At 42.4% G+C, this 23,149-nt stretch overlaps 1 protein-coding gene across 8 annotated transcripts in view; it reads right to left on the bottom strand.

The window, feature by feature from the left end:
• fermt2 (FERM domain containing kindlin 2) overlaps positions 1-23,149 on the bottom strand; it is a 140,432-nt gene that overhangs the window by 43,598 nt on the left and 73,685 nt on the right. For 6 of the 8 annotated variants that reach the window (XM_067991608.1, XM_067991607.1, XM_067991609.1 and 3 more), the window contains 4 exons: positions 19,464-19,496; positions 19,022-19,247; positions 18,806-18,908; positions 17,739-17,846 (listed from right to left, as the gene is read on the bottom strand). In XM_067991608.1, the coding sequence (XP_067847709.1) occupies positions 17,739-17,846; positions 18,806-18,908; positions 19,022-19,247; positions 19,464-19,496 (470 nt within the window). The remainder of the gene's footprint in view (positions 1-17,738; positions 17,847-18,805; positions 18,909-19,021; positions 19,248-19,463; positions 19,497-23,149) is intronic. The other 2 variants (XM_067991611.1, XM_067991612.1) reach the window with 1 other exon arrangement.

Raw genomic sequence — 23,149 nt, 5'->3', positions numbered from 1 at the left:
GACTTGGAGGGGAACGTGCAGGTGGTGTTGTTCCCATGCGCCTGCTGCCCTTGTCCTTCTAGGTGGTAGAGGTCGCGGGTTTGGGAGGTGCTGTCGAAGAAGCCTTGGCGAGTTGCTGCAGTGCATCCTGTGGATGGTGCACACTGCAGCCACAGTGTGCCGGTGGTGAAGGGAGTGAATGTTTAGGGTGGTGGATGGGGTGCCAATCAAGCGGGCTGCTTTATCTTGGATGGTGTCGAGCTTCTTGAGTGTTGTTGGAGCTGCACTCATCCAGGCAAGTGAAGAGTATTCCATCACACTCCTGACTTGTGCCTTGTAGATGGTGGAAAGGCTTTGGGGAGTCAGGAGGTGAGTCACTCGCCGCAGAATACCCAGCCTCTGACCTGCTCTCGTAGCCACAGTATTTATATAGCTGGTCCAGTTAAGTTTCTGGTCAATGGTGACCCCCAGGATGTTGATGGTGGGGGATTCGGCGATGGTAATGCCGTTGAATGTCAAGGGGAGGTGGTCATTGCCTGGCACTTATCTGGCACAAATGTTACTTGCCACTTATGAGCCCAAGCCTGGATGTTGTCCAGGTCTTGCTGCATGCAGGCTCGGACTGCTTCATTATCTGAGGGGTTGCGAATGGAACTGAACACTGTGCAGTCATCAGCGAACATCCCCATTTCTGACCTTATGATGGAGGGAAGGTCATTGATGAAGCAGGTGAAGATGGTTGGGCCTAGGACACTGCCCTGAGGAACTCCTGCAGCAATGCCCTGGGGCTGAGATGATTGGCCTCCAACAACCACTACCATCTTCCTTTGTGCTAGGTATGACTACAGCCACTGGAGAGTTTTCCCCCTGATTCCCATTGACTTCAATTTTACTAGGGCTCCTTGGTGCCACACTCGGTCAAATGCTGCCTTGATGTCAAGGGCAGTCACTCTCCCCTCACCTCTCGAATTCAGCTCTTTTGTCCATGTTTGGACCAAGGCTGTAATGAGGTTTGGAGCCGAGTGGTCCTGGCGGAACCCAAACTGAGCATCGGTGAGCAGGTTATTGGTGAGTAAGTGCCACTTGATAGCACTGTCGACGACACCTTCCATCACTTTGCTGATGATTGAGAGTAGACTGATGGGGCGGTAATTGGCCGGATTGGATTTGTCCTGCTTTTTGTGGACAGGACATACCTGGGCAATTTTCCACATTGTCGGGTGGATGCCAGTGTTGTAGCTGTACTGGAACAGCTTGGCTAGAGGCGCAGCTAGTTCTGGAGCACAAGTCTTCAGCACTACAGCTGGGATGTTGTCGGGGCCCATAGCCTTTGCTGTATCCAGTGCACTCAGCTGTTTCTTGATATCACGTGGAGTGAATCGAATTGGCCGAAGACTGGCTTCCGTGATGGTGGGGATATCGGGAGGAGGCTGAGATGGATTATCCACTCGGCACTTCTGGCTGAAGATGGTTGCAAACGCTTCAGCCTTGTCTTTTGCACTCACGTGCTGGACTCTGCCATCATTGAGAATGGGGATGTTTGCAGAGCCTCCTCCTCCCGTTAGTTGTTTAATTGTCCACCACCATTCACGACTGGATGTGGCAGGACTGCAGAGCTTTGATCTGATCCGTTGGTTGTGGAATCGCTTAGCTCTGTCTATAGCATGTTGCTTCTGCTGTTTAGCATGCATGTAGTCCTGAGTTGTAGCTTCACCAGGTTGGCACCTCATTTTTAGGTACGCCTGGTGCTGCTCCTGGCATGCTCTTCTACACTCCTCATTGAACCAGGGTTGATCCCCTGGCTTGTTGGTAATGGTAGAGTGAGGAATATGCCGGGCCATGAGGTTACAGATTGTGCTGGAATACAATTCTGCTGCTGCTGATGGCCCACAGCGCCTCATGGATGCCCAGTTTTGAGCTACTAGATCTGTTCTGAATCTATCCCATTTAGCACTGTGGTAGTGCCACACAAACTAGCAGGCACAATTCTAAAAGGGGTACAGGAACAGAGAGATCTGGGGGTATATGTAAACAAATGGTTGAAGGCGGCAGGGCAGGTTCAGAAAGCAGTTATGGGAGCCTGCGTTTTATAAATAGAGGAATTACACGGGACGCAACCAACAGAGTACTCTTCGTCGTCCAGTACTTCCCTGGAGCGGAGAAACTACGCCATGTTCTCCGCAGCCTTCAACATGTCATCAATGACGACGCACACCTGGCTATGACCATCCCCACACCTCCACTACTCGCCTTCAAACAGCCACCCAACCTCAAACAGACCATCGTTCGCAGCAAATTACCCAGCTTTCAGTAGAACAGCGTCCACGACACCACACAACCCTGCCATGGTAACCTCTGCAAGACATGCCAGATCATCGACACAGATACCACAATCACACGAGAGGACACCACCCACCAGGTACATGGTTCATACTCCTGTGACTCGGCCAACGTTGTCTACCTCATACGTTGCAGGAAAGGATGCCCCAGAGCATGGTACATTGGCGAGACCATGCAGGCACTGCGACAATGGACGAACGAACACCGCGCAACAATCGCCAGACAGGAGGGTTCCCTCCCAGTCGGGGAACACTTCAGCAGTCAAGGACATTCAGCCACCGACCTTCGGGTAAGCGTACTCCAAGGCGGCCTTCGAGCCACACGACAACGCAAAATCGTCGAGCAGAAATTGATAGTCAAGTTCCGCACCCATGAGGACGGCCTCAACCGGGATCTTGGGTTCATGTCACGCTACACGTAACCCCACCAGCGAACAAAAGTTATTTGTTTTTAATATAACGGGTCATTTGCTGTCTTTCTCTTCCTTCCGGATGTTTCTATGTTTCTGCCTCTTTTTTTGGTTGTTTGTATATTCGGTGGCCCTGTCGGTAACATCTCTCTGTCTGAACACTTTGATTGTCTTGGCAACGGGCAGTTGGAAAGACTATCTGTAATCACCAGGTATTGTTCTGTGATTTATAAATGCGAAAGGTTCGAGGATTTCTTGACATTCACCTGAGGAAGGAGGAAGCCTCCGAAAGCTTGTGATTTTCAAATAAAGTTGTTGGACTATAACTTGGTGTTGTAAAATTGTTTACAATTGTCAAACCCAGTCCATCACCGGCATCTCCACATCATAAAAGGGTCTAGACAGAGTAGACAATGTTCCCACTGGTGGAGGAATCAAGAATCAGAGGACACAGATTTAAAGTGACTGGCAAAAGAACCAAAGGTGACATGAGGAAAAACTTTTTTACACCACAAGTGGTTAGGATCTGGACCGCACTGCCAGGGGGAATGGTGGAGGCAGATTCAATCATGGCTTTCAAAAAAGGGAATTGTATAAGTAGTTGAAAAGGAAAAAATGTGCAGGGCGACAGGGATAGGGTGGGGGAGTGGGACTAGCTGGATTGCTCTTGCATAGAGCTGGCACGGACTCGATGGGCCGAATGGCCTCCTGCCGTGCTGTACCGGAAGAAGGCCATTCTATGATTCTATGAAACAGCTGCTGCCCCATTTTACCGCCCAAAATAAAAAGATATCCTCATTTTACATGGAAAAAGTGCTGAAGACAACATGGAAATTCAGGGCCTAGATTGCTAACAGAGGATGCAAAAAGGTGCTAATCGATCACTATCACATGGGTTGCGTCACCATGACAAGATGATGATCTTCAATGCAGGCATCAGGTTTAATGATCACAAAGGGGATAAACAGTGGCAGGTTCACACTTTAAAATATAATTTTAATTTTGGGAAATTAAATGCAAGCTTTTCACTTGAAGACAATTTGAACGGCAGGCTAGTTTATAGCAATTGACCCCTCTGCCTACATTTTAAATTTATATCTTGGTTATAATTTTGCATGCCAGAAAATGTTGAATGTGAATGTATCAAGATCTCTTAAGCTTTCTACACTTCATCTGCCAAAAACACTGGAAAAAATGCATTAAACCATTAAAATTCATACAGTTGAGCAAAGACAGGAGTAATAGATAAAACATGACAGAAAAATAAGTGATCCTAGTTACACAATTCTAGCATTTTCTAACCATTTTTACATGGGCATTTTCTATGTAACAAAATCCACAATTATCTTTTGGTTTAAAAGAACTGAACACAATTATATACCTGTTAAGAAATGTTTAAGTTTATCTAGAAACTCTAAAGATACCAACTTAGTGCTGCTTTCACCACGAATCATATTCCTCACTTGGGTAGTATACACTGCTGTACAAAGTGAAAAACATAAAAAGGATGAGAAAAGGCCATTCGGTGCATCAAGCCCAATCCTCTAGCACTGAAACTCATTGGAGGCTTACAGCTTCCAATTGCATTAAACTCCCCTAACATCTGACTCAACTAGCCTACCGGGCAGATTATTTCAAACATTTATTACCCATTGATTATCTGTGTATAAAACAAACCCTCAGAATTCCACATAAAATCCCATGACCTACATATAAGACAAACTTCAACATTATAATACCGTGCTAGGTCTTGAATTTTACACTGGAATTTCCTGGAAGCCTAGCAGGATCAGTTTGATGACCAAAGCATTTGTTTGCTCATCGTGTCTTGTTTATAAATTTGTATTGAATATGTACTATGAAAAACACCTCAAAGCAAATTGGGAATCAATATTTTCGTGTATTCCAATGGTGTTTTGGTTGTCGTAAAACCATTACTCCCAACTGAATGACCATTTCTGCTACAGCCAGGTACTAAATCTATTATTAGGTCATTGAATGAACCTCCAAATCTCATGCGGAACTGTTCTTTAAGAGTACTTACGGAAAGTGGTGACTTGTGGGACAGATAGCCAGGGCTCACAGGCCACATATGGACTACAGTCCATAGTTAAGACACCTCTTTGTCAACGCACTAGGACCCCACAAATTTGCAAGATCACTCCACTAGCTTAAGTACTAATAATATCTGCTTCTGACCCAGTCAAAGCATGTGGCTTGCCATCTAATAGGGCTGCAGTGAGCAGCCTCACTAACCCACTGGAATTTCTTCAGCCCAATTATGCACATTATAACGGGGCCAATTTCAATGACATGGAGACAATTTTTTTAAAAAACAGGCCAAGCCTGGATCAAGGCTGTAATTCTCAGTTGAGCTCCACATCTGCTCAGGTACATCTGGTTCATCATAGTGTACTGGACACTCAGCAGAAAGGAGGCCAGTAACAAGGAAATTCCCAACATGGGTCTTCCCATCCATTTCCCCATCTCCTTTGGCATTGGGGGCCATGTTTAGGGCAGACAAAGGTTCCACTCTAAATAGGCCCTGATGGAAACTAGCAGGGGATGCCAGGACCTGGTCTATCCAGGTATCTGACCCCTTCGTTGCACTCCTGGCAGACTTATGCCAGGAGTGCACCTCTACACCCAGCAGATTTTCAGAGCCCAAACCTTGAATAGTCCCTAAGGAACCATACAAAAAGTATGGCAGTGAAAAGTGGCATGATAAGGAAGTATGTTAATATAACAGCCATAAATACATTCGATCAAAAGGTTTGTTATTGAAATGTTAAAAGCATTTATACCGCCGCTATGAAATTTAGCAGATCTTGACAAGGCACTATTAAACACAATCTTTAAAGTACTGGTATGAAATAGGCTTACAAATCAAAAAGCTTATTATGAATTTTACTTTGAAATGTAAAACCCTTTGTAATGGGCACAGCCAGTGCTTTGCATTTATTTCAACATATGCTAATAATTAGAGCATGCAAAGCTTTCTTGACATTTGGCAGAAAGAGGAATGGTTTGCGGAGGGGGTGGGGGGGGGGGGGCGGTGGAAGATACCAGCTATGCAATGGCACATATGGAGGCCACAGCTGGGAAGTACCATTCTTGTTGACAAGATTAGAGGCAGACTACAAATTACCACCATATTTTTCTCGAAGTGCAACCACACTAAAATGGATGTGATATGCACACAAAGGATAAGAAATGTAGTTGTTTACATTACTAACATCCTGAATTGCTGGAAGTGCAGATTATGAATTAAATTGGTACCATAACTGGAGATGGCAAAAACAGTAATAGCAAAAAAAGCTCAGAGGGCTGTCCTGTGAGGAGATAGAGTAGATTGGGCCTATATTCTTTGGAGATTAGAAGAATGGAAGGTGATCTCATTGAAACATATAAAATTCTTAGAAGGCTTGGCAGTAAATGCTAAGGGGCTGTTTCCCCTGGCTGAGGAGTCTAGAATTAGGGGGTCATAATCTGAAGATAAGGGATCGGCCATTTAAGACAGAGAGGAGGAAAAAAAAAGTCTTCACTCAGTTGTGAATCTTTGGAATTCTCTACCCCAGAGGGCTGTGGATGCTCAGTCATTGAGCATATTCAAGACTGAGATCGATAGATTTTTGGACACTAAGGGAATCAAGGGATATGGGGATCTGGCGGGAAAGTGGAGTTGAGGTCAAAGGTCAGCCATGATCTTATTGAATGGTGGAGCAGGCTCGAGGGGCTGTGTGGTCTACTCCTGCTCCTATTTCTCATGTTCAGAAACTCTCATTCATAATCATTGGGCCTGAACAGAGAACATAAGTTGGCATCATTTAAGTTGTGCTAAGTGTCCAAATGTTATAGTCCCTGTAAACTATCTTCAGTGCTATCCATGGCATTAGATATTCTGCATTTCTTGAAGCCAGTTACAAAACTATGCTGATCCAATAATTTTCAGACATCCAGTGTCCACTGGATGGCTTCTACCAGATATGGAAATCACATATGAACTCAAGCAGGGAAGTATGTGCCCCATTGGCCATCTAAGTACTTCATTTCACTCATGGTGGCATTCATTAAGTTTATCCACTGCTACGGGCAGCAGCTTCAACATATTCGACATTCCCTGGGAATCACTGTGAAATGTATTCAGTTTTTAAAAAAAAAAAATTCCCTTCAAGACAGAAGGCATTTAAGGATTGAATCCAGGATGTTTAGAGCACATTTAGTTTTAAGCAGCGCAGGTCGCACATCAGAGACCAGATTCAATCCAGTGTCAGCCCCTTGCAGGGAATTTCACCCAAGTGCATTACAAAGGAATGTTCCATTGTTGGAAGTGCCATCTTTTGGATGAGATGTTAAACTGAGAATCCATCTGCCTGTTCAGATATACATAAAAAATCCCACAACACTATTCGAAGGGGAGCAGAGTTCTCCTACTGTTCTAGTTAACATTCCTTCCTCAATCAGTACCGCCAAAAACAGATTAACTGGTCATTCGCTTTGTAGGAGCTTGTCTTGCACAATTGGCTGCTACATTTTCTTACAAAAGTGACTGCTCTGCTCAAGTAATTTATTGCCTGTGAAGCATTTTGGAACATTCAGAGGATGTGATTCGGTGCTATATAAATGTGACTATTTCTTTACCTTTATTCAGCTGAAAATCAGCTGGACTGCCATGCACTTCAGTCTACTAAACAATGTTGAGCTTCACTGCTGCATTTTAGATCTTACAAGGTCACATATGAAACAAATAAATTATTTGCCTAAGTCAGAAGTTGGGTGGGATGCTTCTTGTACTTTGATGCTACATTTTTCTAAAACTGTGTGGCCCAAGAGGAGGGATACACGTTATGCTTAAAGATTTACCATATATTTTTGATGCAAATCTGAATGAATTGCACAGGAAAAATCAGTAGAATTTAATGAAAACGTCCAGCAAATATACAAGAAATTGGGACCTGGTACAGTATTAAAACTCACACGTTCCAGTTGTCAGATGCGCAACTACTCGATTAAACCTCAATTCTGCCAACCTGCTCCCAAGCTCTAGTCCTGGTTAAGTGGTTTGCACTTTCCTCATTGAGCAAACAAACTGAACTGGTGTGAATCTCAGTAGACTGATTTGGAGAGAAACCTGGTGATCAGTTTCCACGTATCAGACACCCAATTGACAAAAAAATATTAAAAGCTTCTTCTTAAATCACAATTAGCTGAACAAACTGGATAAGTGAATCATACATGATATGACCACTTGTGCCATAGAATACAAGGAAAATCAGGGATGTGGAAAGGCTATTTGGCACACCAATGCTCATCTCTCCAGTACATGAACTCTGCCAACACAGCATTTAATTGTATTTTAAATAATCCACAACGATTTTATCAATTATCTTGATTGATCGATTGTTCTATTCATCACCAAATAAAGTTGTTTATGGAAATGTGTCTTCTAAATTTATCTCTCACAAATTTCCATTTATGCTCAAAGATCCTACTCTGAAGTAATCATCTGGGTTAACCGCACTCGACTGCATTCATTCTAATCTCTAAAGCTTAAACTTGTCTAGTCTTCTCAATAGCTCATCTTTACATTTGGGATCAGTATTGTTGTTTATGTGTATAATTTCTAATCTTTTTCTGTGGTGACCAAAACTAAACACAGCATTCTCAACGTGATCTAACCAGTGCATAAATTCTGTAGACTTGCATTATCTTTCCAGTTATGTAATATTGCATTCATTATCTTTTTTAGAAACCATTTTAATTGCTTCATTGTGTACCTACTGAAAATGTCACATCTATGATTACTTTCAGGTCCCTTTATAAATATCCCTGCATTAATTCAGTTCCTTTCACTGTAAACTTATATCTCCCATTTTATAACCAATGTATAATTACATTTGTCAGTATTCAATTTAATTTGCCATGTGCAAGCTGAATTACATAAAATTGATTAAATCCTTTTATAGCAATCTCAATCTCTACTGCTTGTTCTGTTATTGCATAGTCATTGCAGTTAGTTTTGGTATCCAAGCCATTTATGTAGATTAGAAGTAAACAGTCTATATACAACGTCTTGTGGGATTCCATTCTTTTCTCTCAGCCCAAGTCTGATAATACACCTCTTAGTCTTATTTTATCATTTTTATAGAATTATATTTTATGTCATATATTTGGGCTTTATAAATAGAGGCAGAGATTACAAAAGCAAGGAAGTTATGCTAGACCTTTATAAATCACTGGTTAGGCCTCAGCTGGAGTATTGTGTCCCAATTCTGGGCACCACAGTTTAAGAAGGACTTCAAGGTTTTGGAAAGGGTGCAGAGGAGATTTACTAGAATGATACCAGGGATGAGGGACTTCAGTTATGTGGAAAGACTAGAGAAGCTGTGATTATTCTCCATAAAGCAGAGAAGGTTAAGGGGAGATTTTGATAGAGATGTTCAAAAGCATGAAGGGTTTTGACAAGAGTAAATAAGGAGAAACGGTTTCTAGTGGCAGAAGGGTTGGTAACCACAGGACACAGATTTAAGGTAACTGGCAAAAGAATCAGAGGAGATGAGGATAATTTTTTTTGTGTGCAGTGAAATGTTATGATCTGTGATGCACAGCCTGAAAGGGTGGTGGAAGCAGATTCAGTAGTAACTTTCAAAAGGGAACTGGATATATACTTAAAAAGGAAAATTTCACAGGACTATGGGGAAAGTGCAAGGGAGTGAGACTAATTGGATAGCTATTTCAAACAGCAGTCACAGTGGGCCAAATGGCCTCATTCTGTGCTGTATGATTTGATAAAGTCAGTTTTATTTCCAATCCCATTATTTTTCTACCGATATGGAAAGGGTTACTGTATTGTTAGGACACCACTGGTTTAAGTAAGCACCCAGACATTGTAAAGTAAAACAAAATGCAAAATACTGCAGATGCTGGAAATCTGAAATAAAAACAGAAAATGCTGGAAATACTCAGCAGGTCAGGCAGCATCTGTGGAGAAAGAAACAGAGTTAACGTTTCAGGTCGAGGATCTTTCATCCCGAGTTCGCCAGTTCTGACGAAAGGTCCTCGACCTGAAACATTATCTGTTTGTCTCACCACAGATGCTATCTGACCTGCTCAGTATTTCTAGCATTTTTTTTTTAAATTGTAAAGTAAAAGCCCGCTTTGTAGAAAATTTTAAGATCTGTACTATCATGACAGACTAGTTCAACATTTATACAACAATGAATTATTTAGAAGTCACTTTAAAAAGAATGCTCAAGAAAGTGTGGAGAGATGTAGTTTCAGTTGTAAAATAGAAATCTTTGCATGGAAATTGATTCACTAAAATTCAAGCCAAATAAATTTTCTGTCGCAACTTGTTTATATTCAGTGACTCAATGGCAAGTTAGCGTATTTGAAAATCTCCCAAGGAAAACAAATCCTGTCCGGAGAATTTCCTTTCTCCCCGGGTTTGATAAAAGGCAAAATTAATTGTCCTCTTGTGCTTCCTATAGAAAAAAACAGAACACTAAGTTACTGTGGTATCTATGCAGCTCAGAACTAGCAGAATGAGCTGGAGCACCAAAACATCACCATGAAATGGGGGGACACAAGCTCACAACCATGAACTTCCACATCCCAAAGTTTAATTTCTTAAGTAATTTTCTTCAACCATTGCTGGCCTCGACATTTCTACTGCTGAGAGCGGTCAACCTGCTCCCAAACTGCCACCAAGGCCTCTTGCAGCTGGCCACAGGGAGCACTACACACCTTGAGAACAATTCACCCTTCCCAATCCTAACCACTCCCAGCCACCAACCCTCCTCCTCCACAGGAAATTACATTGAAACTACTGCACAGAAACAGGCCATTCGGCCCAACTGGTCTATGCTGGCATTTATGCTTTACACGAGCCTCCTCCCTCCCTACTTTATCTAACCCTATTAGCATACCCTTCTTTTCCTTTTTCCCTCATGTGCTTATCTAGTTTCCCCTTAAATACATTTATGCTATTTACCTCAACTACTCCTTGTGGTAGTGTGTTCCACATTCTTACCACCCTTTGGGTAAAGAAGTTTCTCCTGAATTCCCTATTGGATTTAGCGACTATTTTATATTTATGACCTCTGGTTTTGGACTCCCCACAAGTGGAAACATTTTCTCTACGTCTACTCTATCACATTCTTTCATTATCTTAAAGACCTCTATCAGGTCACCCCTCAGCTTTCCCTTTTCTAGAGAGAAAAGAGCCCCACCCTGTTCAGCCTTTCCTGATAAGTATGTCCTCTCAGTTCTGGTATCATCCTTCTGAATCTTTTTTGCACCCTCTCCAATGCATCTATATCCTTTCAATAATATGGAGACCAGAGCTGTGCATAATACTCCAGTGTGGTCTAACCCAGATTCTATACAAGTTTAACATAACTTTTCTGCTTTTCAATTCTATCCCTCTGGAAATGAACCCCAGTGCTTGATATGCCTTTTTAAAAAAAATGGCCTTAATAACCTGCATCGTTACTTTTAATGATTTGTGTATCTGTACCCCTAGATCCCGGTTGTTCCTCTATCCGATTTAGACTCTTATTATCTAAGCAGTATGTGGCCTCCTTATTCTTCCTACCAAAATGCACTACCTCACACTTATCTATATTGAAATTCATTTGCCAATTACATGTTCATTCTGCAAGTTTATTAATATCCTCTTGCATTCTGAGGCATTCTTCTTTTGTATTAATTATACCCCCCAATTTAGTGTTGTCCGCAAATTTTGAAATTACTTCCGATTCCCGAATCCAAATCATTTTATGTAAATGGTGAAAACGGTGCTCGCAGCACCAATCTCTGTGGAACACCACTTCCCACCTCTTGGCCGTCTGAGTACGTATCCTTAATCCCTACTCTCTGTTTTCTGTTTTGTAGCCAGCTTGTTATCCATTCTGCCATGGGTCCCCTGAATCCACATGCTCTGACCTTAGTCATGAGTCTACAATGCAGTACCTTATCGAAGGCCTTTTGAAAGCTGCAACCTATGTGTGGAGCTTGGCATAGCTTAGATAGAGAACCAACTCCAAGACTTAAGAGTGTGTGCTCTAGTTCTGAGCTGCCCAAAGAGTTTCTGATCTGAGCAGCACTGTGATAGAAAGCAATGGCTAAATGGCCAAATGGAAGTGCAATTTGACAATGGGTACTTCCAACTACTGCATTTCAGACCTAGAGCCCACAGGAAGTAGTGACTTTTCTGTGCATTATATCACATATCTTGATGTAGAATACAAGAATGCAATTATATGGTTGCACTTTTGGGTTTATATGATGTATTTTCAAGTCTGTATCAGCACAAACAAACAGTGAAGTATAACTTGGATTGAAATCCCAATCGACACCCAAATGCACAGCGATGAGAACTCCCTCCCATGAGAGAGGTACAACTCTAATCCTTTGCAACTGCATTTTTAGTGTCCAGGCAGTCTATTATAACTCCTTGGAACTTTGAAAACTGCCTAGCGAATATTTTTAATGTCAGGATAAAGCAGATCCTCTAACATTAAAAATCAACTGCCAGTGGAGTGTGCATACTGCTGTCACTGTACCTTGCTGCCAGTCAGATTGATAGCTAACTCTGGTTTGTTGGCTGTAATATACTGGCATCAATATAACTGTAGCCTTAAGTTCTCGACTGTTGATATGATGTTGCTCACTAAAATGCAAGGTGATGGATGAAAAGCTGATGCTGCAGATACAAGCTATGCTTTTCAGCAAAAATGATAAAGTACAGGAACTTGCCTGAACCATGTACTAAACAAAATAAATCAAAGTATGAAATTCACAAATTGTTTGTGCTGAAGTTAAGGGTAATAAAAAGGAACAGATCAAGTGTAAGACACAAGAATCAAGGTTCGCACAGAGCAAGGTTAACTGAAGGAATTAATGGCCATCTTTTCAGGAATCTTTCATATATCTGCACACGAATGGATTGTCACCAACTGCCATTCCTGCCAAATACAACATGGACGCTTATCGAACCAGGAGAGCGCCCTTGGTTGAGCAACATTTATAAGCAAAATAAACTCATTGGGACTAGATTATAATTATGGTCTCAATATCAGTGGATCACCTTTTCCATTTAGTACAATAAGCCTTCAGAGTTTTGAAGGCTTTTCTGAATATAAAAGGAGCGGTGTCCTAACCGATTGTGGAAACCCTGGCCTTCCATCAGAGGTAGCAGATCGTGAAATAATCAGGTTCTCCACTGCCAACAAGGGATAGCAAAAATGTCATTGTTCCCTCCCCAATGGACTTTTTGAAGACTTTCAGACTAAGGGGAAAACTAGACAAGGGGGGGGGGGGGCGGGGGAAGAGAAAGAGGAGAAAGGAGGCTAGCAAAGGGAACAAGGTCCTTCTTATTCCAAGAAAACCAGTAGGCTGCTGCCTTCCGTGCCTGAACTCCAGTTGCAAAAAAAAAAAATCAGCAACTGACTATTTTGGAAATTTGTATCAGTCTTTGCAGCCCTATTTCTCACAAAATAAAAGTAATCAATTAGACATGAAGTTCCCACTGCAAAAACAAGACTTTATCCCTGCAGAGGTTCTGCATCACCGAGGTGATGAGCAGAGAGGTTTGTGAAGTTTCAACAGCACCAGTACCAGATCTGCAAGTACTGAGGTAGATTAGACAGGACCAAGCTTACTTATGCACCTGGCATCAAGTTGAATGTCTATACCCTCAACCAAATGCTCTGTATGCTGGATGTCATCACCTTGACATTCCAGCCTCTTTCAGCAACATCTGCACAGAAGGGGTGGGCGCAAGAAGCACCTGCCTCCACTTTTAGTGCAAACCCTGACAGACACCAAATTAGTTGGAGACCACCCCAAGTACGGCATCATTAAGCTGGAAATTCAGGGTCTCTGTTTATAATAGCTGTATGGTGGGGACCACAAAACCTAGGTCCAGGCCACCAATTGTTGCACGCCTCAAACTTCAAGAGAAACACTGATCATGAAGGCAAGAGGTGGGTAAGAAGATTGCAGTAACAATCTAATAGCATTTGTCTCAAGGGCATCATTGCACATCTACTGGTATAACCAGACTTCTCAGTTTAGTGGAAAGTACAGTAATAAAAATGAAATTGCAGCAGTCTACTAAGGAGCTATACAACAGAGACCACAGGTATGGCTATTACAATCTGAAGGCAATGCTGTGCCTGGATCCCACCTTAAATGGTAACTATTCTGACTAGATAACTGAATACCACTACCACCACATGCATGGTCTAAAAATGACGTCCTAGATAGAATTATTTAAAAAAAAAAATTCGTTCACGGGATGTGGGCGTCGCTGGCGAGGCCAGCATTTATTGCCCATCCCTCATTGCCCTCGAGAAGGTGGTGGTGAGCCGCCTTCTTGAACTGCTGCAGTCCGTGTGGTGACGGTTCTCCCACAGTGCTGTTAGGAAGGGAGTTCCAGGATTTTGACCCAGCAACAATGAAGGAATGGCGATATATTTCCAAGTCGGGATGGTGTGTGACTTGGAGGGGAGCGTGCAGGTGGTGTTGTTCCCATGTGCCTGCTGCTCTTGTCCTTCTAGATGGTAGAAGTCGCGGGTTTCGGAGGTGCTGTCGAAGAAGCCTTGGCGAGTTGCTGCAGTGCATCCTGTGGATGGTACACACTGCAGCCACAGTGCGCCGGTGAAGGGAGTGAATGCTTAGGGTGGTGGATGGGGTGCCAATCAAGCGGGCTGCTTTGTCTTGGATGGTGTCGAGCTTCTTGAGTGTTGTTGGAGCTGCACTCATCCAAGCAAGTGGAGAGTATTCCATCACACTCCTGATTTGTGCCTTGTAGATGGTGGAAAGGCTTTGGGGAGTCAGGAGGTGAGTCACTTGCCACAGAATACCCAGCCTCTGACCTGCTCTTGTGGCCACAGTATTTATATGGCTGGTCCAGTTAAGTTTCTGGTCAATGGTGACCCCCAGGATGTTGATGGTGGGGGATTCGGCAATGGTAATGCCGTTGAATGTCAAGGGGAGGTGGTTAGACTCTCTCTTGTTGGAGATGGTCATTGCCTGGCATTTATCTGGTGCGAATGTTACTTGCCACTTATGAGCCCAAGCCTGGACGTTGTCCAGGTCTTACTGCATGGGGGCTCGGACTGCTTCGTTATTTGAGGGGTTGCAAATGGAACTGAACGCTGTGCAGTCATCAGCGAACATCCCCATTTCTGACCTTATGATGGAGGGAAGGTCATTGATGAAGCAGCTGAAGATGGTTGGGGCCGAGGACACTGCCCTGAGGAACTCCTGCAGCATTGTCCTGGGGCTGAGATGATTGGCCTCCAACAACCACTATCATCTTCCTTTGTGCCAGGTATGACTCCAGCCACCGGAGAGTTTTCCCCCTGATTCCCATTGACTTCAATTTTACTGCGACTCCTTGGTACCACACTCGGTCAAATGCTCACTTGATGTCAAGGGCAGTCACTCTCACCTCACCTCTGGAATTCAGCTCTTTTGTCCATGTTTGGACCAAGGCTGTAATGAGGTCTGGAGCCGAGTGGTCCTGGCGGAACCCAAACTGAGCATCGGTGAGCAGGTTATTGGTAAGTAAGTGCCACTTGGAAGGTGTTGTCGACAGTGCTATCATCACTTTGCTGATGATCGAGAGTAGACTGATGGGGCTGTAATTGGCCGGATTGGATTTGCCTTGCTTTTTGTGGACAGGACATACCTGGGCAATTTTCCACATTGTCGGGTAGATGCCAGTGTTGTAGCTGTACTGGAACAGCTTGGCTAGAGGCGCAGCTAGTTCTGGAGCACAAGTCTTCAGCACTACAGCTGGGATGTTGTCGGGGCCCATAGCCTTTGCTGTATCCAGTGCACTCAGCCGTTTCTTGATATCACGTGGAGTGAATCGAATTGGCCGAAGACTGGATTCCGTGATGGTGGGGATATCGGGAGGAGGCCGAGATTGATCATCCACTCAGCACTTCTGGCTGAAGATGGTTGCAAACGCTTCAGCCTTGTCTTTTGCACTCACATGCTGGACTCCGCCGTCATTGAGGATGGGGATGTTTGCAGATCCTCCTCCTCCCGTTAGTTGTTTAATTGTCCACCACCATTCACGATTGGATGTGGCAGGACTGCAGAGCTTTGATCCATTGGTTGTGGAATCGCTTAGCTCTGTCTATAGCATGTTGCTTCCGCTGTTTAGCATGCATGTCGTCCTGAGTTGTAGCTTCACCAGGTTGGCACCTCATTTTTAGGTACGCCTGGTGCTGCTCCTGGCATGCTCTTCTACACTCCTCATTGAACCAGGGTTGATCCCCTGGCTTGTTGGTAATGGTAGACTGAGGAATATGCCGGGCCATGAGGTTACAGATTGTGCTGGAATACAATTCTGCTGCTGCTGGCCCACAGCACCTCATGGATGCCCAGTTTTGAGCTGCTAGATCTGTTCTGAATCTATCCCATTTAGCACGGTGGTAGTGCCACACAACACGTTGGATGGTGTCCTCAGTGCGAAGACGGGACTTCATCTCCACGAGGACTGTGCGACGGTCACTCCTACCAATACTGTCGTGGACTGATGCATCTGCGACAGGTGGATTGGTGAGGATGAAGTTTTTCCCTCGTGTTGGTTCGCTCACCATCTGCCGCAGGCCCAGTCTGGCAGCTATGTCCTTCAGGACTCGGCCAGCTCGGTCAGTGGTGGTGCTACCGAGCCACTCTTGGTGATGGACATTGAAGTCCCCCACTCAGAGTACATTTTGTGCCCTTGCTACCCTCAGTGCTTCCTCCAAGTGGTGCTCAACATGGAGGAGGACTGATTCATCAGCTGAGGGAGGACGGTAGGTGGTAATCAGCAGGAGGTTTCCTTGCCCATGTTTGACCTGATGCCATGAGATTTCATGGGGTCCACAGTCAATGTTGAGGACTCCCAGGGCCACTCCCTCCTGACTGCATATCACTGTACTGCCACCTCTGGTGGGTCTGTCCTGGTGGGACAAGACATACCCAGGGATGGTGATGGAAGAGTCTGGGACGTTGGCTGAAAGGTATGATTCTGTGAGTATGGCTATGTCAGGCTGTTGCTTGACTGGTCTGTGGGACAGCTCTCCCAATTTTGGCACAAGTCCCCAGATGTTAGCAAGGAGGACCTTGCAGGGTCGACTGGGCTTGGTTTGCCGTTGTCGTGTCCGGTGCCTAGTTGTCCAATGCCGGGTGGTCCATCCAGTTTTATTCTTCTGACTTTTCGTAGCGAGATTTTTTTACAACTGAGTGGCTTGCTCGGCCATTTCAGAGGGCAATTAAGAATCAACCACATTGCTGTGGGTCTGGAGTCACATATGGGCCAGACCGGGTAAGGACGGCAGGTTTCCTTCCCTAAAGGACATTAGTGAACCAGATGGGTTTTTACGACAATCCGGTAGTTTCATGGCCATCATTACTGATACTAGTATTTTAATTCCAGATTTTTATTTAATTAATTGAATTAAATTAATTAATTGAATTTAAATTCGCCAGCTGCCGTGGCGGGATTTGAACTCATGACTCTGGATTTTAGTCCAGGCCTCTGGATTACTAGTCCAGTAACATAACCACTATGCTACCATACCCCACATATTCCTGTATATATTGAAGACGAAAAGCTAGTAACCACACTAAATAGTTAAATCAATCTCTCATTGGAGAATGATGTAAAGCAGTTTTGCTCAAGCATACATTAAAAATAGCACAAGCTGATCTCATTCTGTAGTGTATTTGTGCTCATAAATGCCTTTGTGGAACATGTAGAATTGCCCAATGATGTTCTGGGCACAGCGCCCACTCCCTTGCAGCCACATGACATCATGCAGCCCTTTGCCCTTCTCAAATGCTCCAAAGTTGTTTATAGCTAGTGTGGCGAAGATATGCAGAGTTTAGACAAACAGATCTCAGCACCAAAATCTTCGATGTGACAATTAATCTGAGGCAGCAGTTTTAGTGAAATTATAATGTACAGAGAATTTAATCAAAGATCCAGACTGCATTTACTTACTTGCAAAGCTGCAAACATCATCATTTCCTCCTCTGTGCATTCAATCTCTTCTAGAAGAATACACCATTTAGCTTGTTCAAAAAGCTGGTTGATTCTCACTGCATCATACTGAAATTTAAAAGTAAAACAAAATGTTTAGAATTGCCGCAACTTGTGAAAACACGTGTTCATGTGTGGCAGCACAAAGCATGAACAAACATAATAAAAAATGTTGCTGCAGATAGCTTTTTAATATAAAGAGTACAATTTTTGGTATATTAATTTTGAAGATTAATACTCAGTTACTGGTTTAACAGCACTTCAACTATAAACTATGAAAGTCATCACATTGTAAAGCATTGATTTTATACAAATATTTTAAATCATCAAATGTTGTCCTGTAATTTCTAAGATTTGTACTTTAAACAGTGTTATTCAATAACAGAAATGAGCTGAGATTATAGGATTTATACAAAAACACATTGCTGTTGCTGCATAATTGTTCTCATATTCATCAGAAAAAGACATTTCAAGTAGATTCTTTTTCCGTTTGCACCAGAAAAAGAAGCCACTGGAATAACTGTAGCTAACCATGTAAAAGGCTGAACAAGAAAGGTTTAAATAGAGAAAGCAGATTCATCCTAATGCAGCCTACATTGTCCTGAACATGGTAGTAACCTATTGTTGCCTTCCACTCTAATCACTAAGTATTTTACGAAACAGTTAAATATGTGTTTTGTCAACACCTTAAGCTAAAATAGTTAAGTGTTGGGTGGCAGAGTTAATAAAGTGTAACTTGCATATTCATACAGAATGGGAAAACTTTGCTAATGGAAGTGATCAAACATGCAATACTGCGAGACTCCTTCCAGTGCTTTTAACATTGAGGATCTGCTTATTTTTCAGTTATTGGAGCAAAATAAGTTGGTACAAATCAGTTTTAATGGACAGTACAGAAAATTACTCCACTTTACAAGTCATTGCCCTGTAAAATACATATGAAATATCTTTTGAAGTATAAAATAAAATGCCTGCATGAAGGAAAAAAAGAGCCTTTCAAAATGATATGTATTTTTGTGAAAACATACCTTTGGATTTAAATCAAAGAAACTGTAATATTTGAATCGGAGCATTAAAACATCATTATCTTTCACGTCTTGCTCCATCAGGGACCTTGACGAATCTAGCCATCTAAAAGAAAATACGCAAAGGTTGTACAATAAGGATGAAATAAATTTACACAACTGGTGACTTCATACTTTTAAAAAAAAACATGAAAGGGAGGAAAAAATACCTGTACTTACCCTTTATTAGTCTTTGCCTTATCGAGTAGAGACTGGGGTTTGAATAGCTGTGCCAAAATATCTGGAGAGGTGATTGCCTGGCTCACCGCGAGAACACTAGGATTGCCTTCTGACAGAGGGCTGTCACCAAACCAAGCTGAGGTTGGGGAAAGTGGACTACCATCTCTCGAGTCATATGTTGGAGTCATTGTTTTGCTATACAATCCTGGGCTCGAGTAAATACTTCCTGTAAAAGAGAGATTAAAAGAAATGTAATTTTATTGGGTTAATTGCCAGTTAGTATATAGAGCGTTTAGCAAGATGCATAACTACAGAACCAGTAATTCTAGTTAGCAAATATGTGTGTTTTGGAAATATCAAAAAAGGAAAACAAAACACAAACAGCTGTGCATATCACAGCAATACATCTCATCATAAAATCAGTGATAAATTGAAAGCTTACCTTTTGATGGACCAATATAAAGAACATCAGAGCCTACAGAAGAGGAAAACAGAGGAAATGAGAAGGGCAGGACAGAGCACAGAGCAGGCAGGGCAGAGCACAGAGTGTACAGGCAGAGCACAGAGTGTACAGGCAGAGCAAAATAACATGCTACAAGAACATGGCCAGTGATAAGAACAATTATACAAGTGAATTTGTCTGTAACGTGTATTCATCATGTCCCCTTTATAGAGCCTGCTTCATTGGTAACACCAGTGAAATAATTAATGGGCCTTCAGATTTCAAAGCCATACAAACATGCACTTGCTAGAGGAAGTGCACCTTATGAAATCTCAAACAAAAAATAAGTTTAAAAATTGGACACTGCTAATTTTGGATATATGTTGGTCTTGGCATGTGCTATACATTTCAGATAAATTGGCGTTTCCAGTATCTGATTTAGGGACCAAGCAAGTGAGTGATGTAACTGAAAAAAAATATTAATCTAATACAGGAGAAGAATTGCATTTAGTTTTTGATATCACTGCATGGACTTATTGTAGTACTGGATGGAGTCCATTGTATTGTAGTACTGGACTTATTGTAGTACTGGACTGAAAATGTACATGTTGTAAAAACAGAAAGATTGGTTGCAAAAACAAAGACAGATTATTATCTGAATGGTGATAGATTGGGAAAAGGGGAGGTGCAACGAGACCTGGGTGTCCTTGTACACCAGTCGCTGAAGGTGAATGGTATGTTGGCATTCATTGCAAGAGGATTTGAGTACAGGAGCAGGGATGTCTTACTGCAGTTGTACAGAGCCTTGGTGAGACCGCATCTGGAGTATTGTGTGCAGTTTTGGTCTCCTTATCTGAGGACAGATGTCCTTGCCATGGAGGGAGTGCAACGAAGGTTTACCAGACTGATTCCTGGGATGGCAAGACTGACGTATGAGGAGAGATTGGGTCAACTAGGCCTATATTCACTGGAGTGTAGAAGAATGAGAGGTGATCTTGTCAAAACATATAAAATTCTAACAGGACTAGACAGACGAAATGCAAGGAGGATGTTCCCGATGGCTGGGGAGTCCAGAACCAGGGGTCACAGTCTCAAGATACGGGGTATGCCATTTAGAACAGAGATGGGGAGAAATTTCTTCACTCAGAGGGTGGTGAACCTGTGGAATTCTCTACTACAGAAGGCAGTGGAGGCCAAGTCATTAGATGTATTCAAGAAGGAGATAGATATATTTCTTAAAGGGATCAAGGGATATGGGGAAAAAGTGGGAACAGGGTACTAAGTTAGATGATTAGCCATGATCATTTTGAATGGCAGAGCAGGCCCAAAGGCATGTTTCTATGTGAATGTCCTTAGGCAAAACATTTCATTCATTTTAATACCATACTAGACATATTGAATATTTAGTCACATTGATGCAGAAACTGCATTATAACTGGCTTATAACAACAACTTGCATTTATATAGCACCTTTAACGTAGTAAGACGTCCCATGGCATTTCACAGGAGCATGACCAAACAAAATTTGATACCGAGCCACATAAAGAGATATTAAGACAGGTGACCAAAAGCTTGGACAAAATTATAGGTTATAATAGAAGCGAGCACTCTTACTATAGCAACACAGAGATGGAATTTACCAACTTTAAATGGAACAGTTTGAGTGTGGATTTCGGGAAATCTAAATGATAGATCCTAACTGCTAAAATGAACAATTTAATTTATTCAGGAGCTACAGAACAGCTCCATGAAAAAAGGGGAATTTAATTCCTGTTACTTTATAGTCCAATTAGACAGTGACATATTTGCCTTTGTTTGATTTAAACCTAAACCAGGAAAAAATTCAAACTTGTTAGTTTGCCTGAAATCAACCAAACCATCTGTTCAGAAGATTGGTTGGTTGGTTACAAATGACATGACACTCTCTTCCACCTAATCACCTGCCAGAAAGTTCTATTTGGTTTTGCATCTTGGAAAGAAATCAGTGCAAAACCGTAACTCTTGAAACCAAAACATCCTCCAGTTACCATCCACCCTGCTCCACAGTCCCTCTATTTACAAAATGAAACTTCCAATAAATTACATAAATTGCTATATGCATAGTTAGTTATCACAGATTTCCATCCCCACCCCTCCCCAACTAAAAAACAATATTGGTGAGCCAGCTGAAGGGAGACATCTTTACACAGCTGGAAAAAAGGGAGAATCAATCATATGGGCAATATCTCTAAGTTAAAAAGCAGCAATAGCCATCATGTTGCTCCCATCATCCCCACTACAATCTAGGCTTCATCCTCTGGTACATGGCAGTTGCCTTCAATTGAAGATTGAGAAACAACCTTAAAACCATTCCTACACCTCGATGCTGACAAACGTGGTTCAGATTTCAAAAGGTTCAAGCTTTTTCCAGATTTAACTTAGTTTAGAAAGTAAATTACATTTGTTTACACCTTACTCTCTCTAGCTATGTGCACAATCAGCTTTTGTGCAACTACCTTACAGACTATTAAATATCCCTCAACTTCAAACATACTTTAATTAATTTTCTGTAGAAGACAACAGGTTCTATTAGCTGAACAGGATGGAACACTACATTATAGTAAACAGTTTACTATCATTTCCTGCATCAATACTGTTTTTTTTAAAACCTTCAAAGCCTGTAAGAAAACTAGAGTGTCAATGTTAAGTATCCAGCAGTTAGCTGCAAAATTTAACATACCAGGTGAAATTAACACAAAAGTTAAATGTCGGAACGGGATTTTAGAAAACTGCGTTGAGAAAGAAATCACAGGACCAAGATGCTATTTATGACCTCATCGGCTGTAACATCCAATCGCAGAGTAGCAAATTTAAATAGGAAGCCTGTAGGCCATCTAGGATAATTATGGATGATGAAGGCCATCAGCCCATCTTGATTCATCCATCCAGGGAGATCCCATCTACTACCCACCCTCCAACCTGCCCCCAAAAATTGTAGCATCCAATTGTTTCCTAAATGAATTCAGGGTTTTTGCCTTCACTTCTCTATCTGGAAGTTTATTCCATATGTTGATCGCTCTTGTATGAAGAATTTCCTGATATCTGTTCTAAAAGTACCTTTCTCTAGTTTGAACCTATGTCGCCTAATTCTATTCCCACAGTTTAATTTAAAAGTAATATTCCTGGTTAGCATCTTATATTTCTCCATTATCACCACTCAGATGCCTCCTTTCCAGAGCGAAAAGCTGAAATTTCTTCAGTCTTTCCTCAATGTATATCTCAGATACGGTGGATTAGCCTCATCGCTCTTATCTACACTGGCTCCAGCGCTTGACTGTCTGCTGGTGATCACAACTGAATGCACTATTCAAGGCACGGTCTGACTAGAGCAATATAAAGTTTAATCATTACCTCCTCTGACTTGTATTATACTGTTTTAGCGATGCACTTCAACATCCCATTGGCTTTGTTGACTGCTGCTCTGCATTGGTTGGATACGTTTAGCGTCAAGTATACCAAGGTCTCTTTCAGTTTCATTCTTCACCATTTCAACACCATTCTGGGAGTATGGCGGTCATCTCTGCTTGCAGCACTTTACACTGGTCTGCATTATAATTTCATCTGCCACTGTTCTGCCCACTTACAGATCTTGTTCAACTCATTGTAATTTGAGCTGCCTCTTCCACTTCCACTGCCCCTCCTAGTTT

This window comes from Heptranchias perlo, chromosome 10 (genome assembly GCF_035084215.1).
Source record: "Heptranchias perlo isolate sHepPer1 chromosome 10, sHepPer1.hap1, whole genome shotgun sequence".
In the NCBI taxonomy this organism is placed as follows: domain Eukaryota; kingdom Metazoa; phylum Chordata; class Chondrichthyes; order Hexanchiformes; family Hexanchidae; genus Heptranchias; species Heptranchias perlo.
The sequence above is the reverse complement of the archived record's forward strand: the minus strand, read 5'-3'. Positions and strand labels throughout refer to the sequence as shown.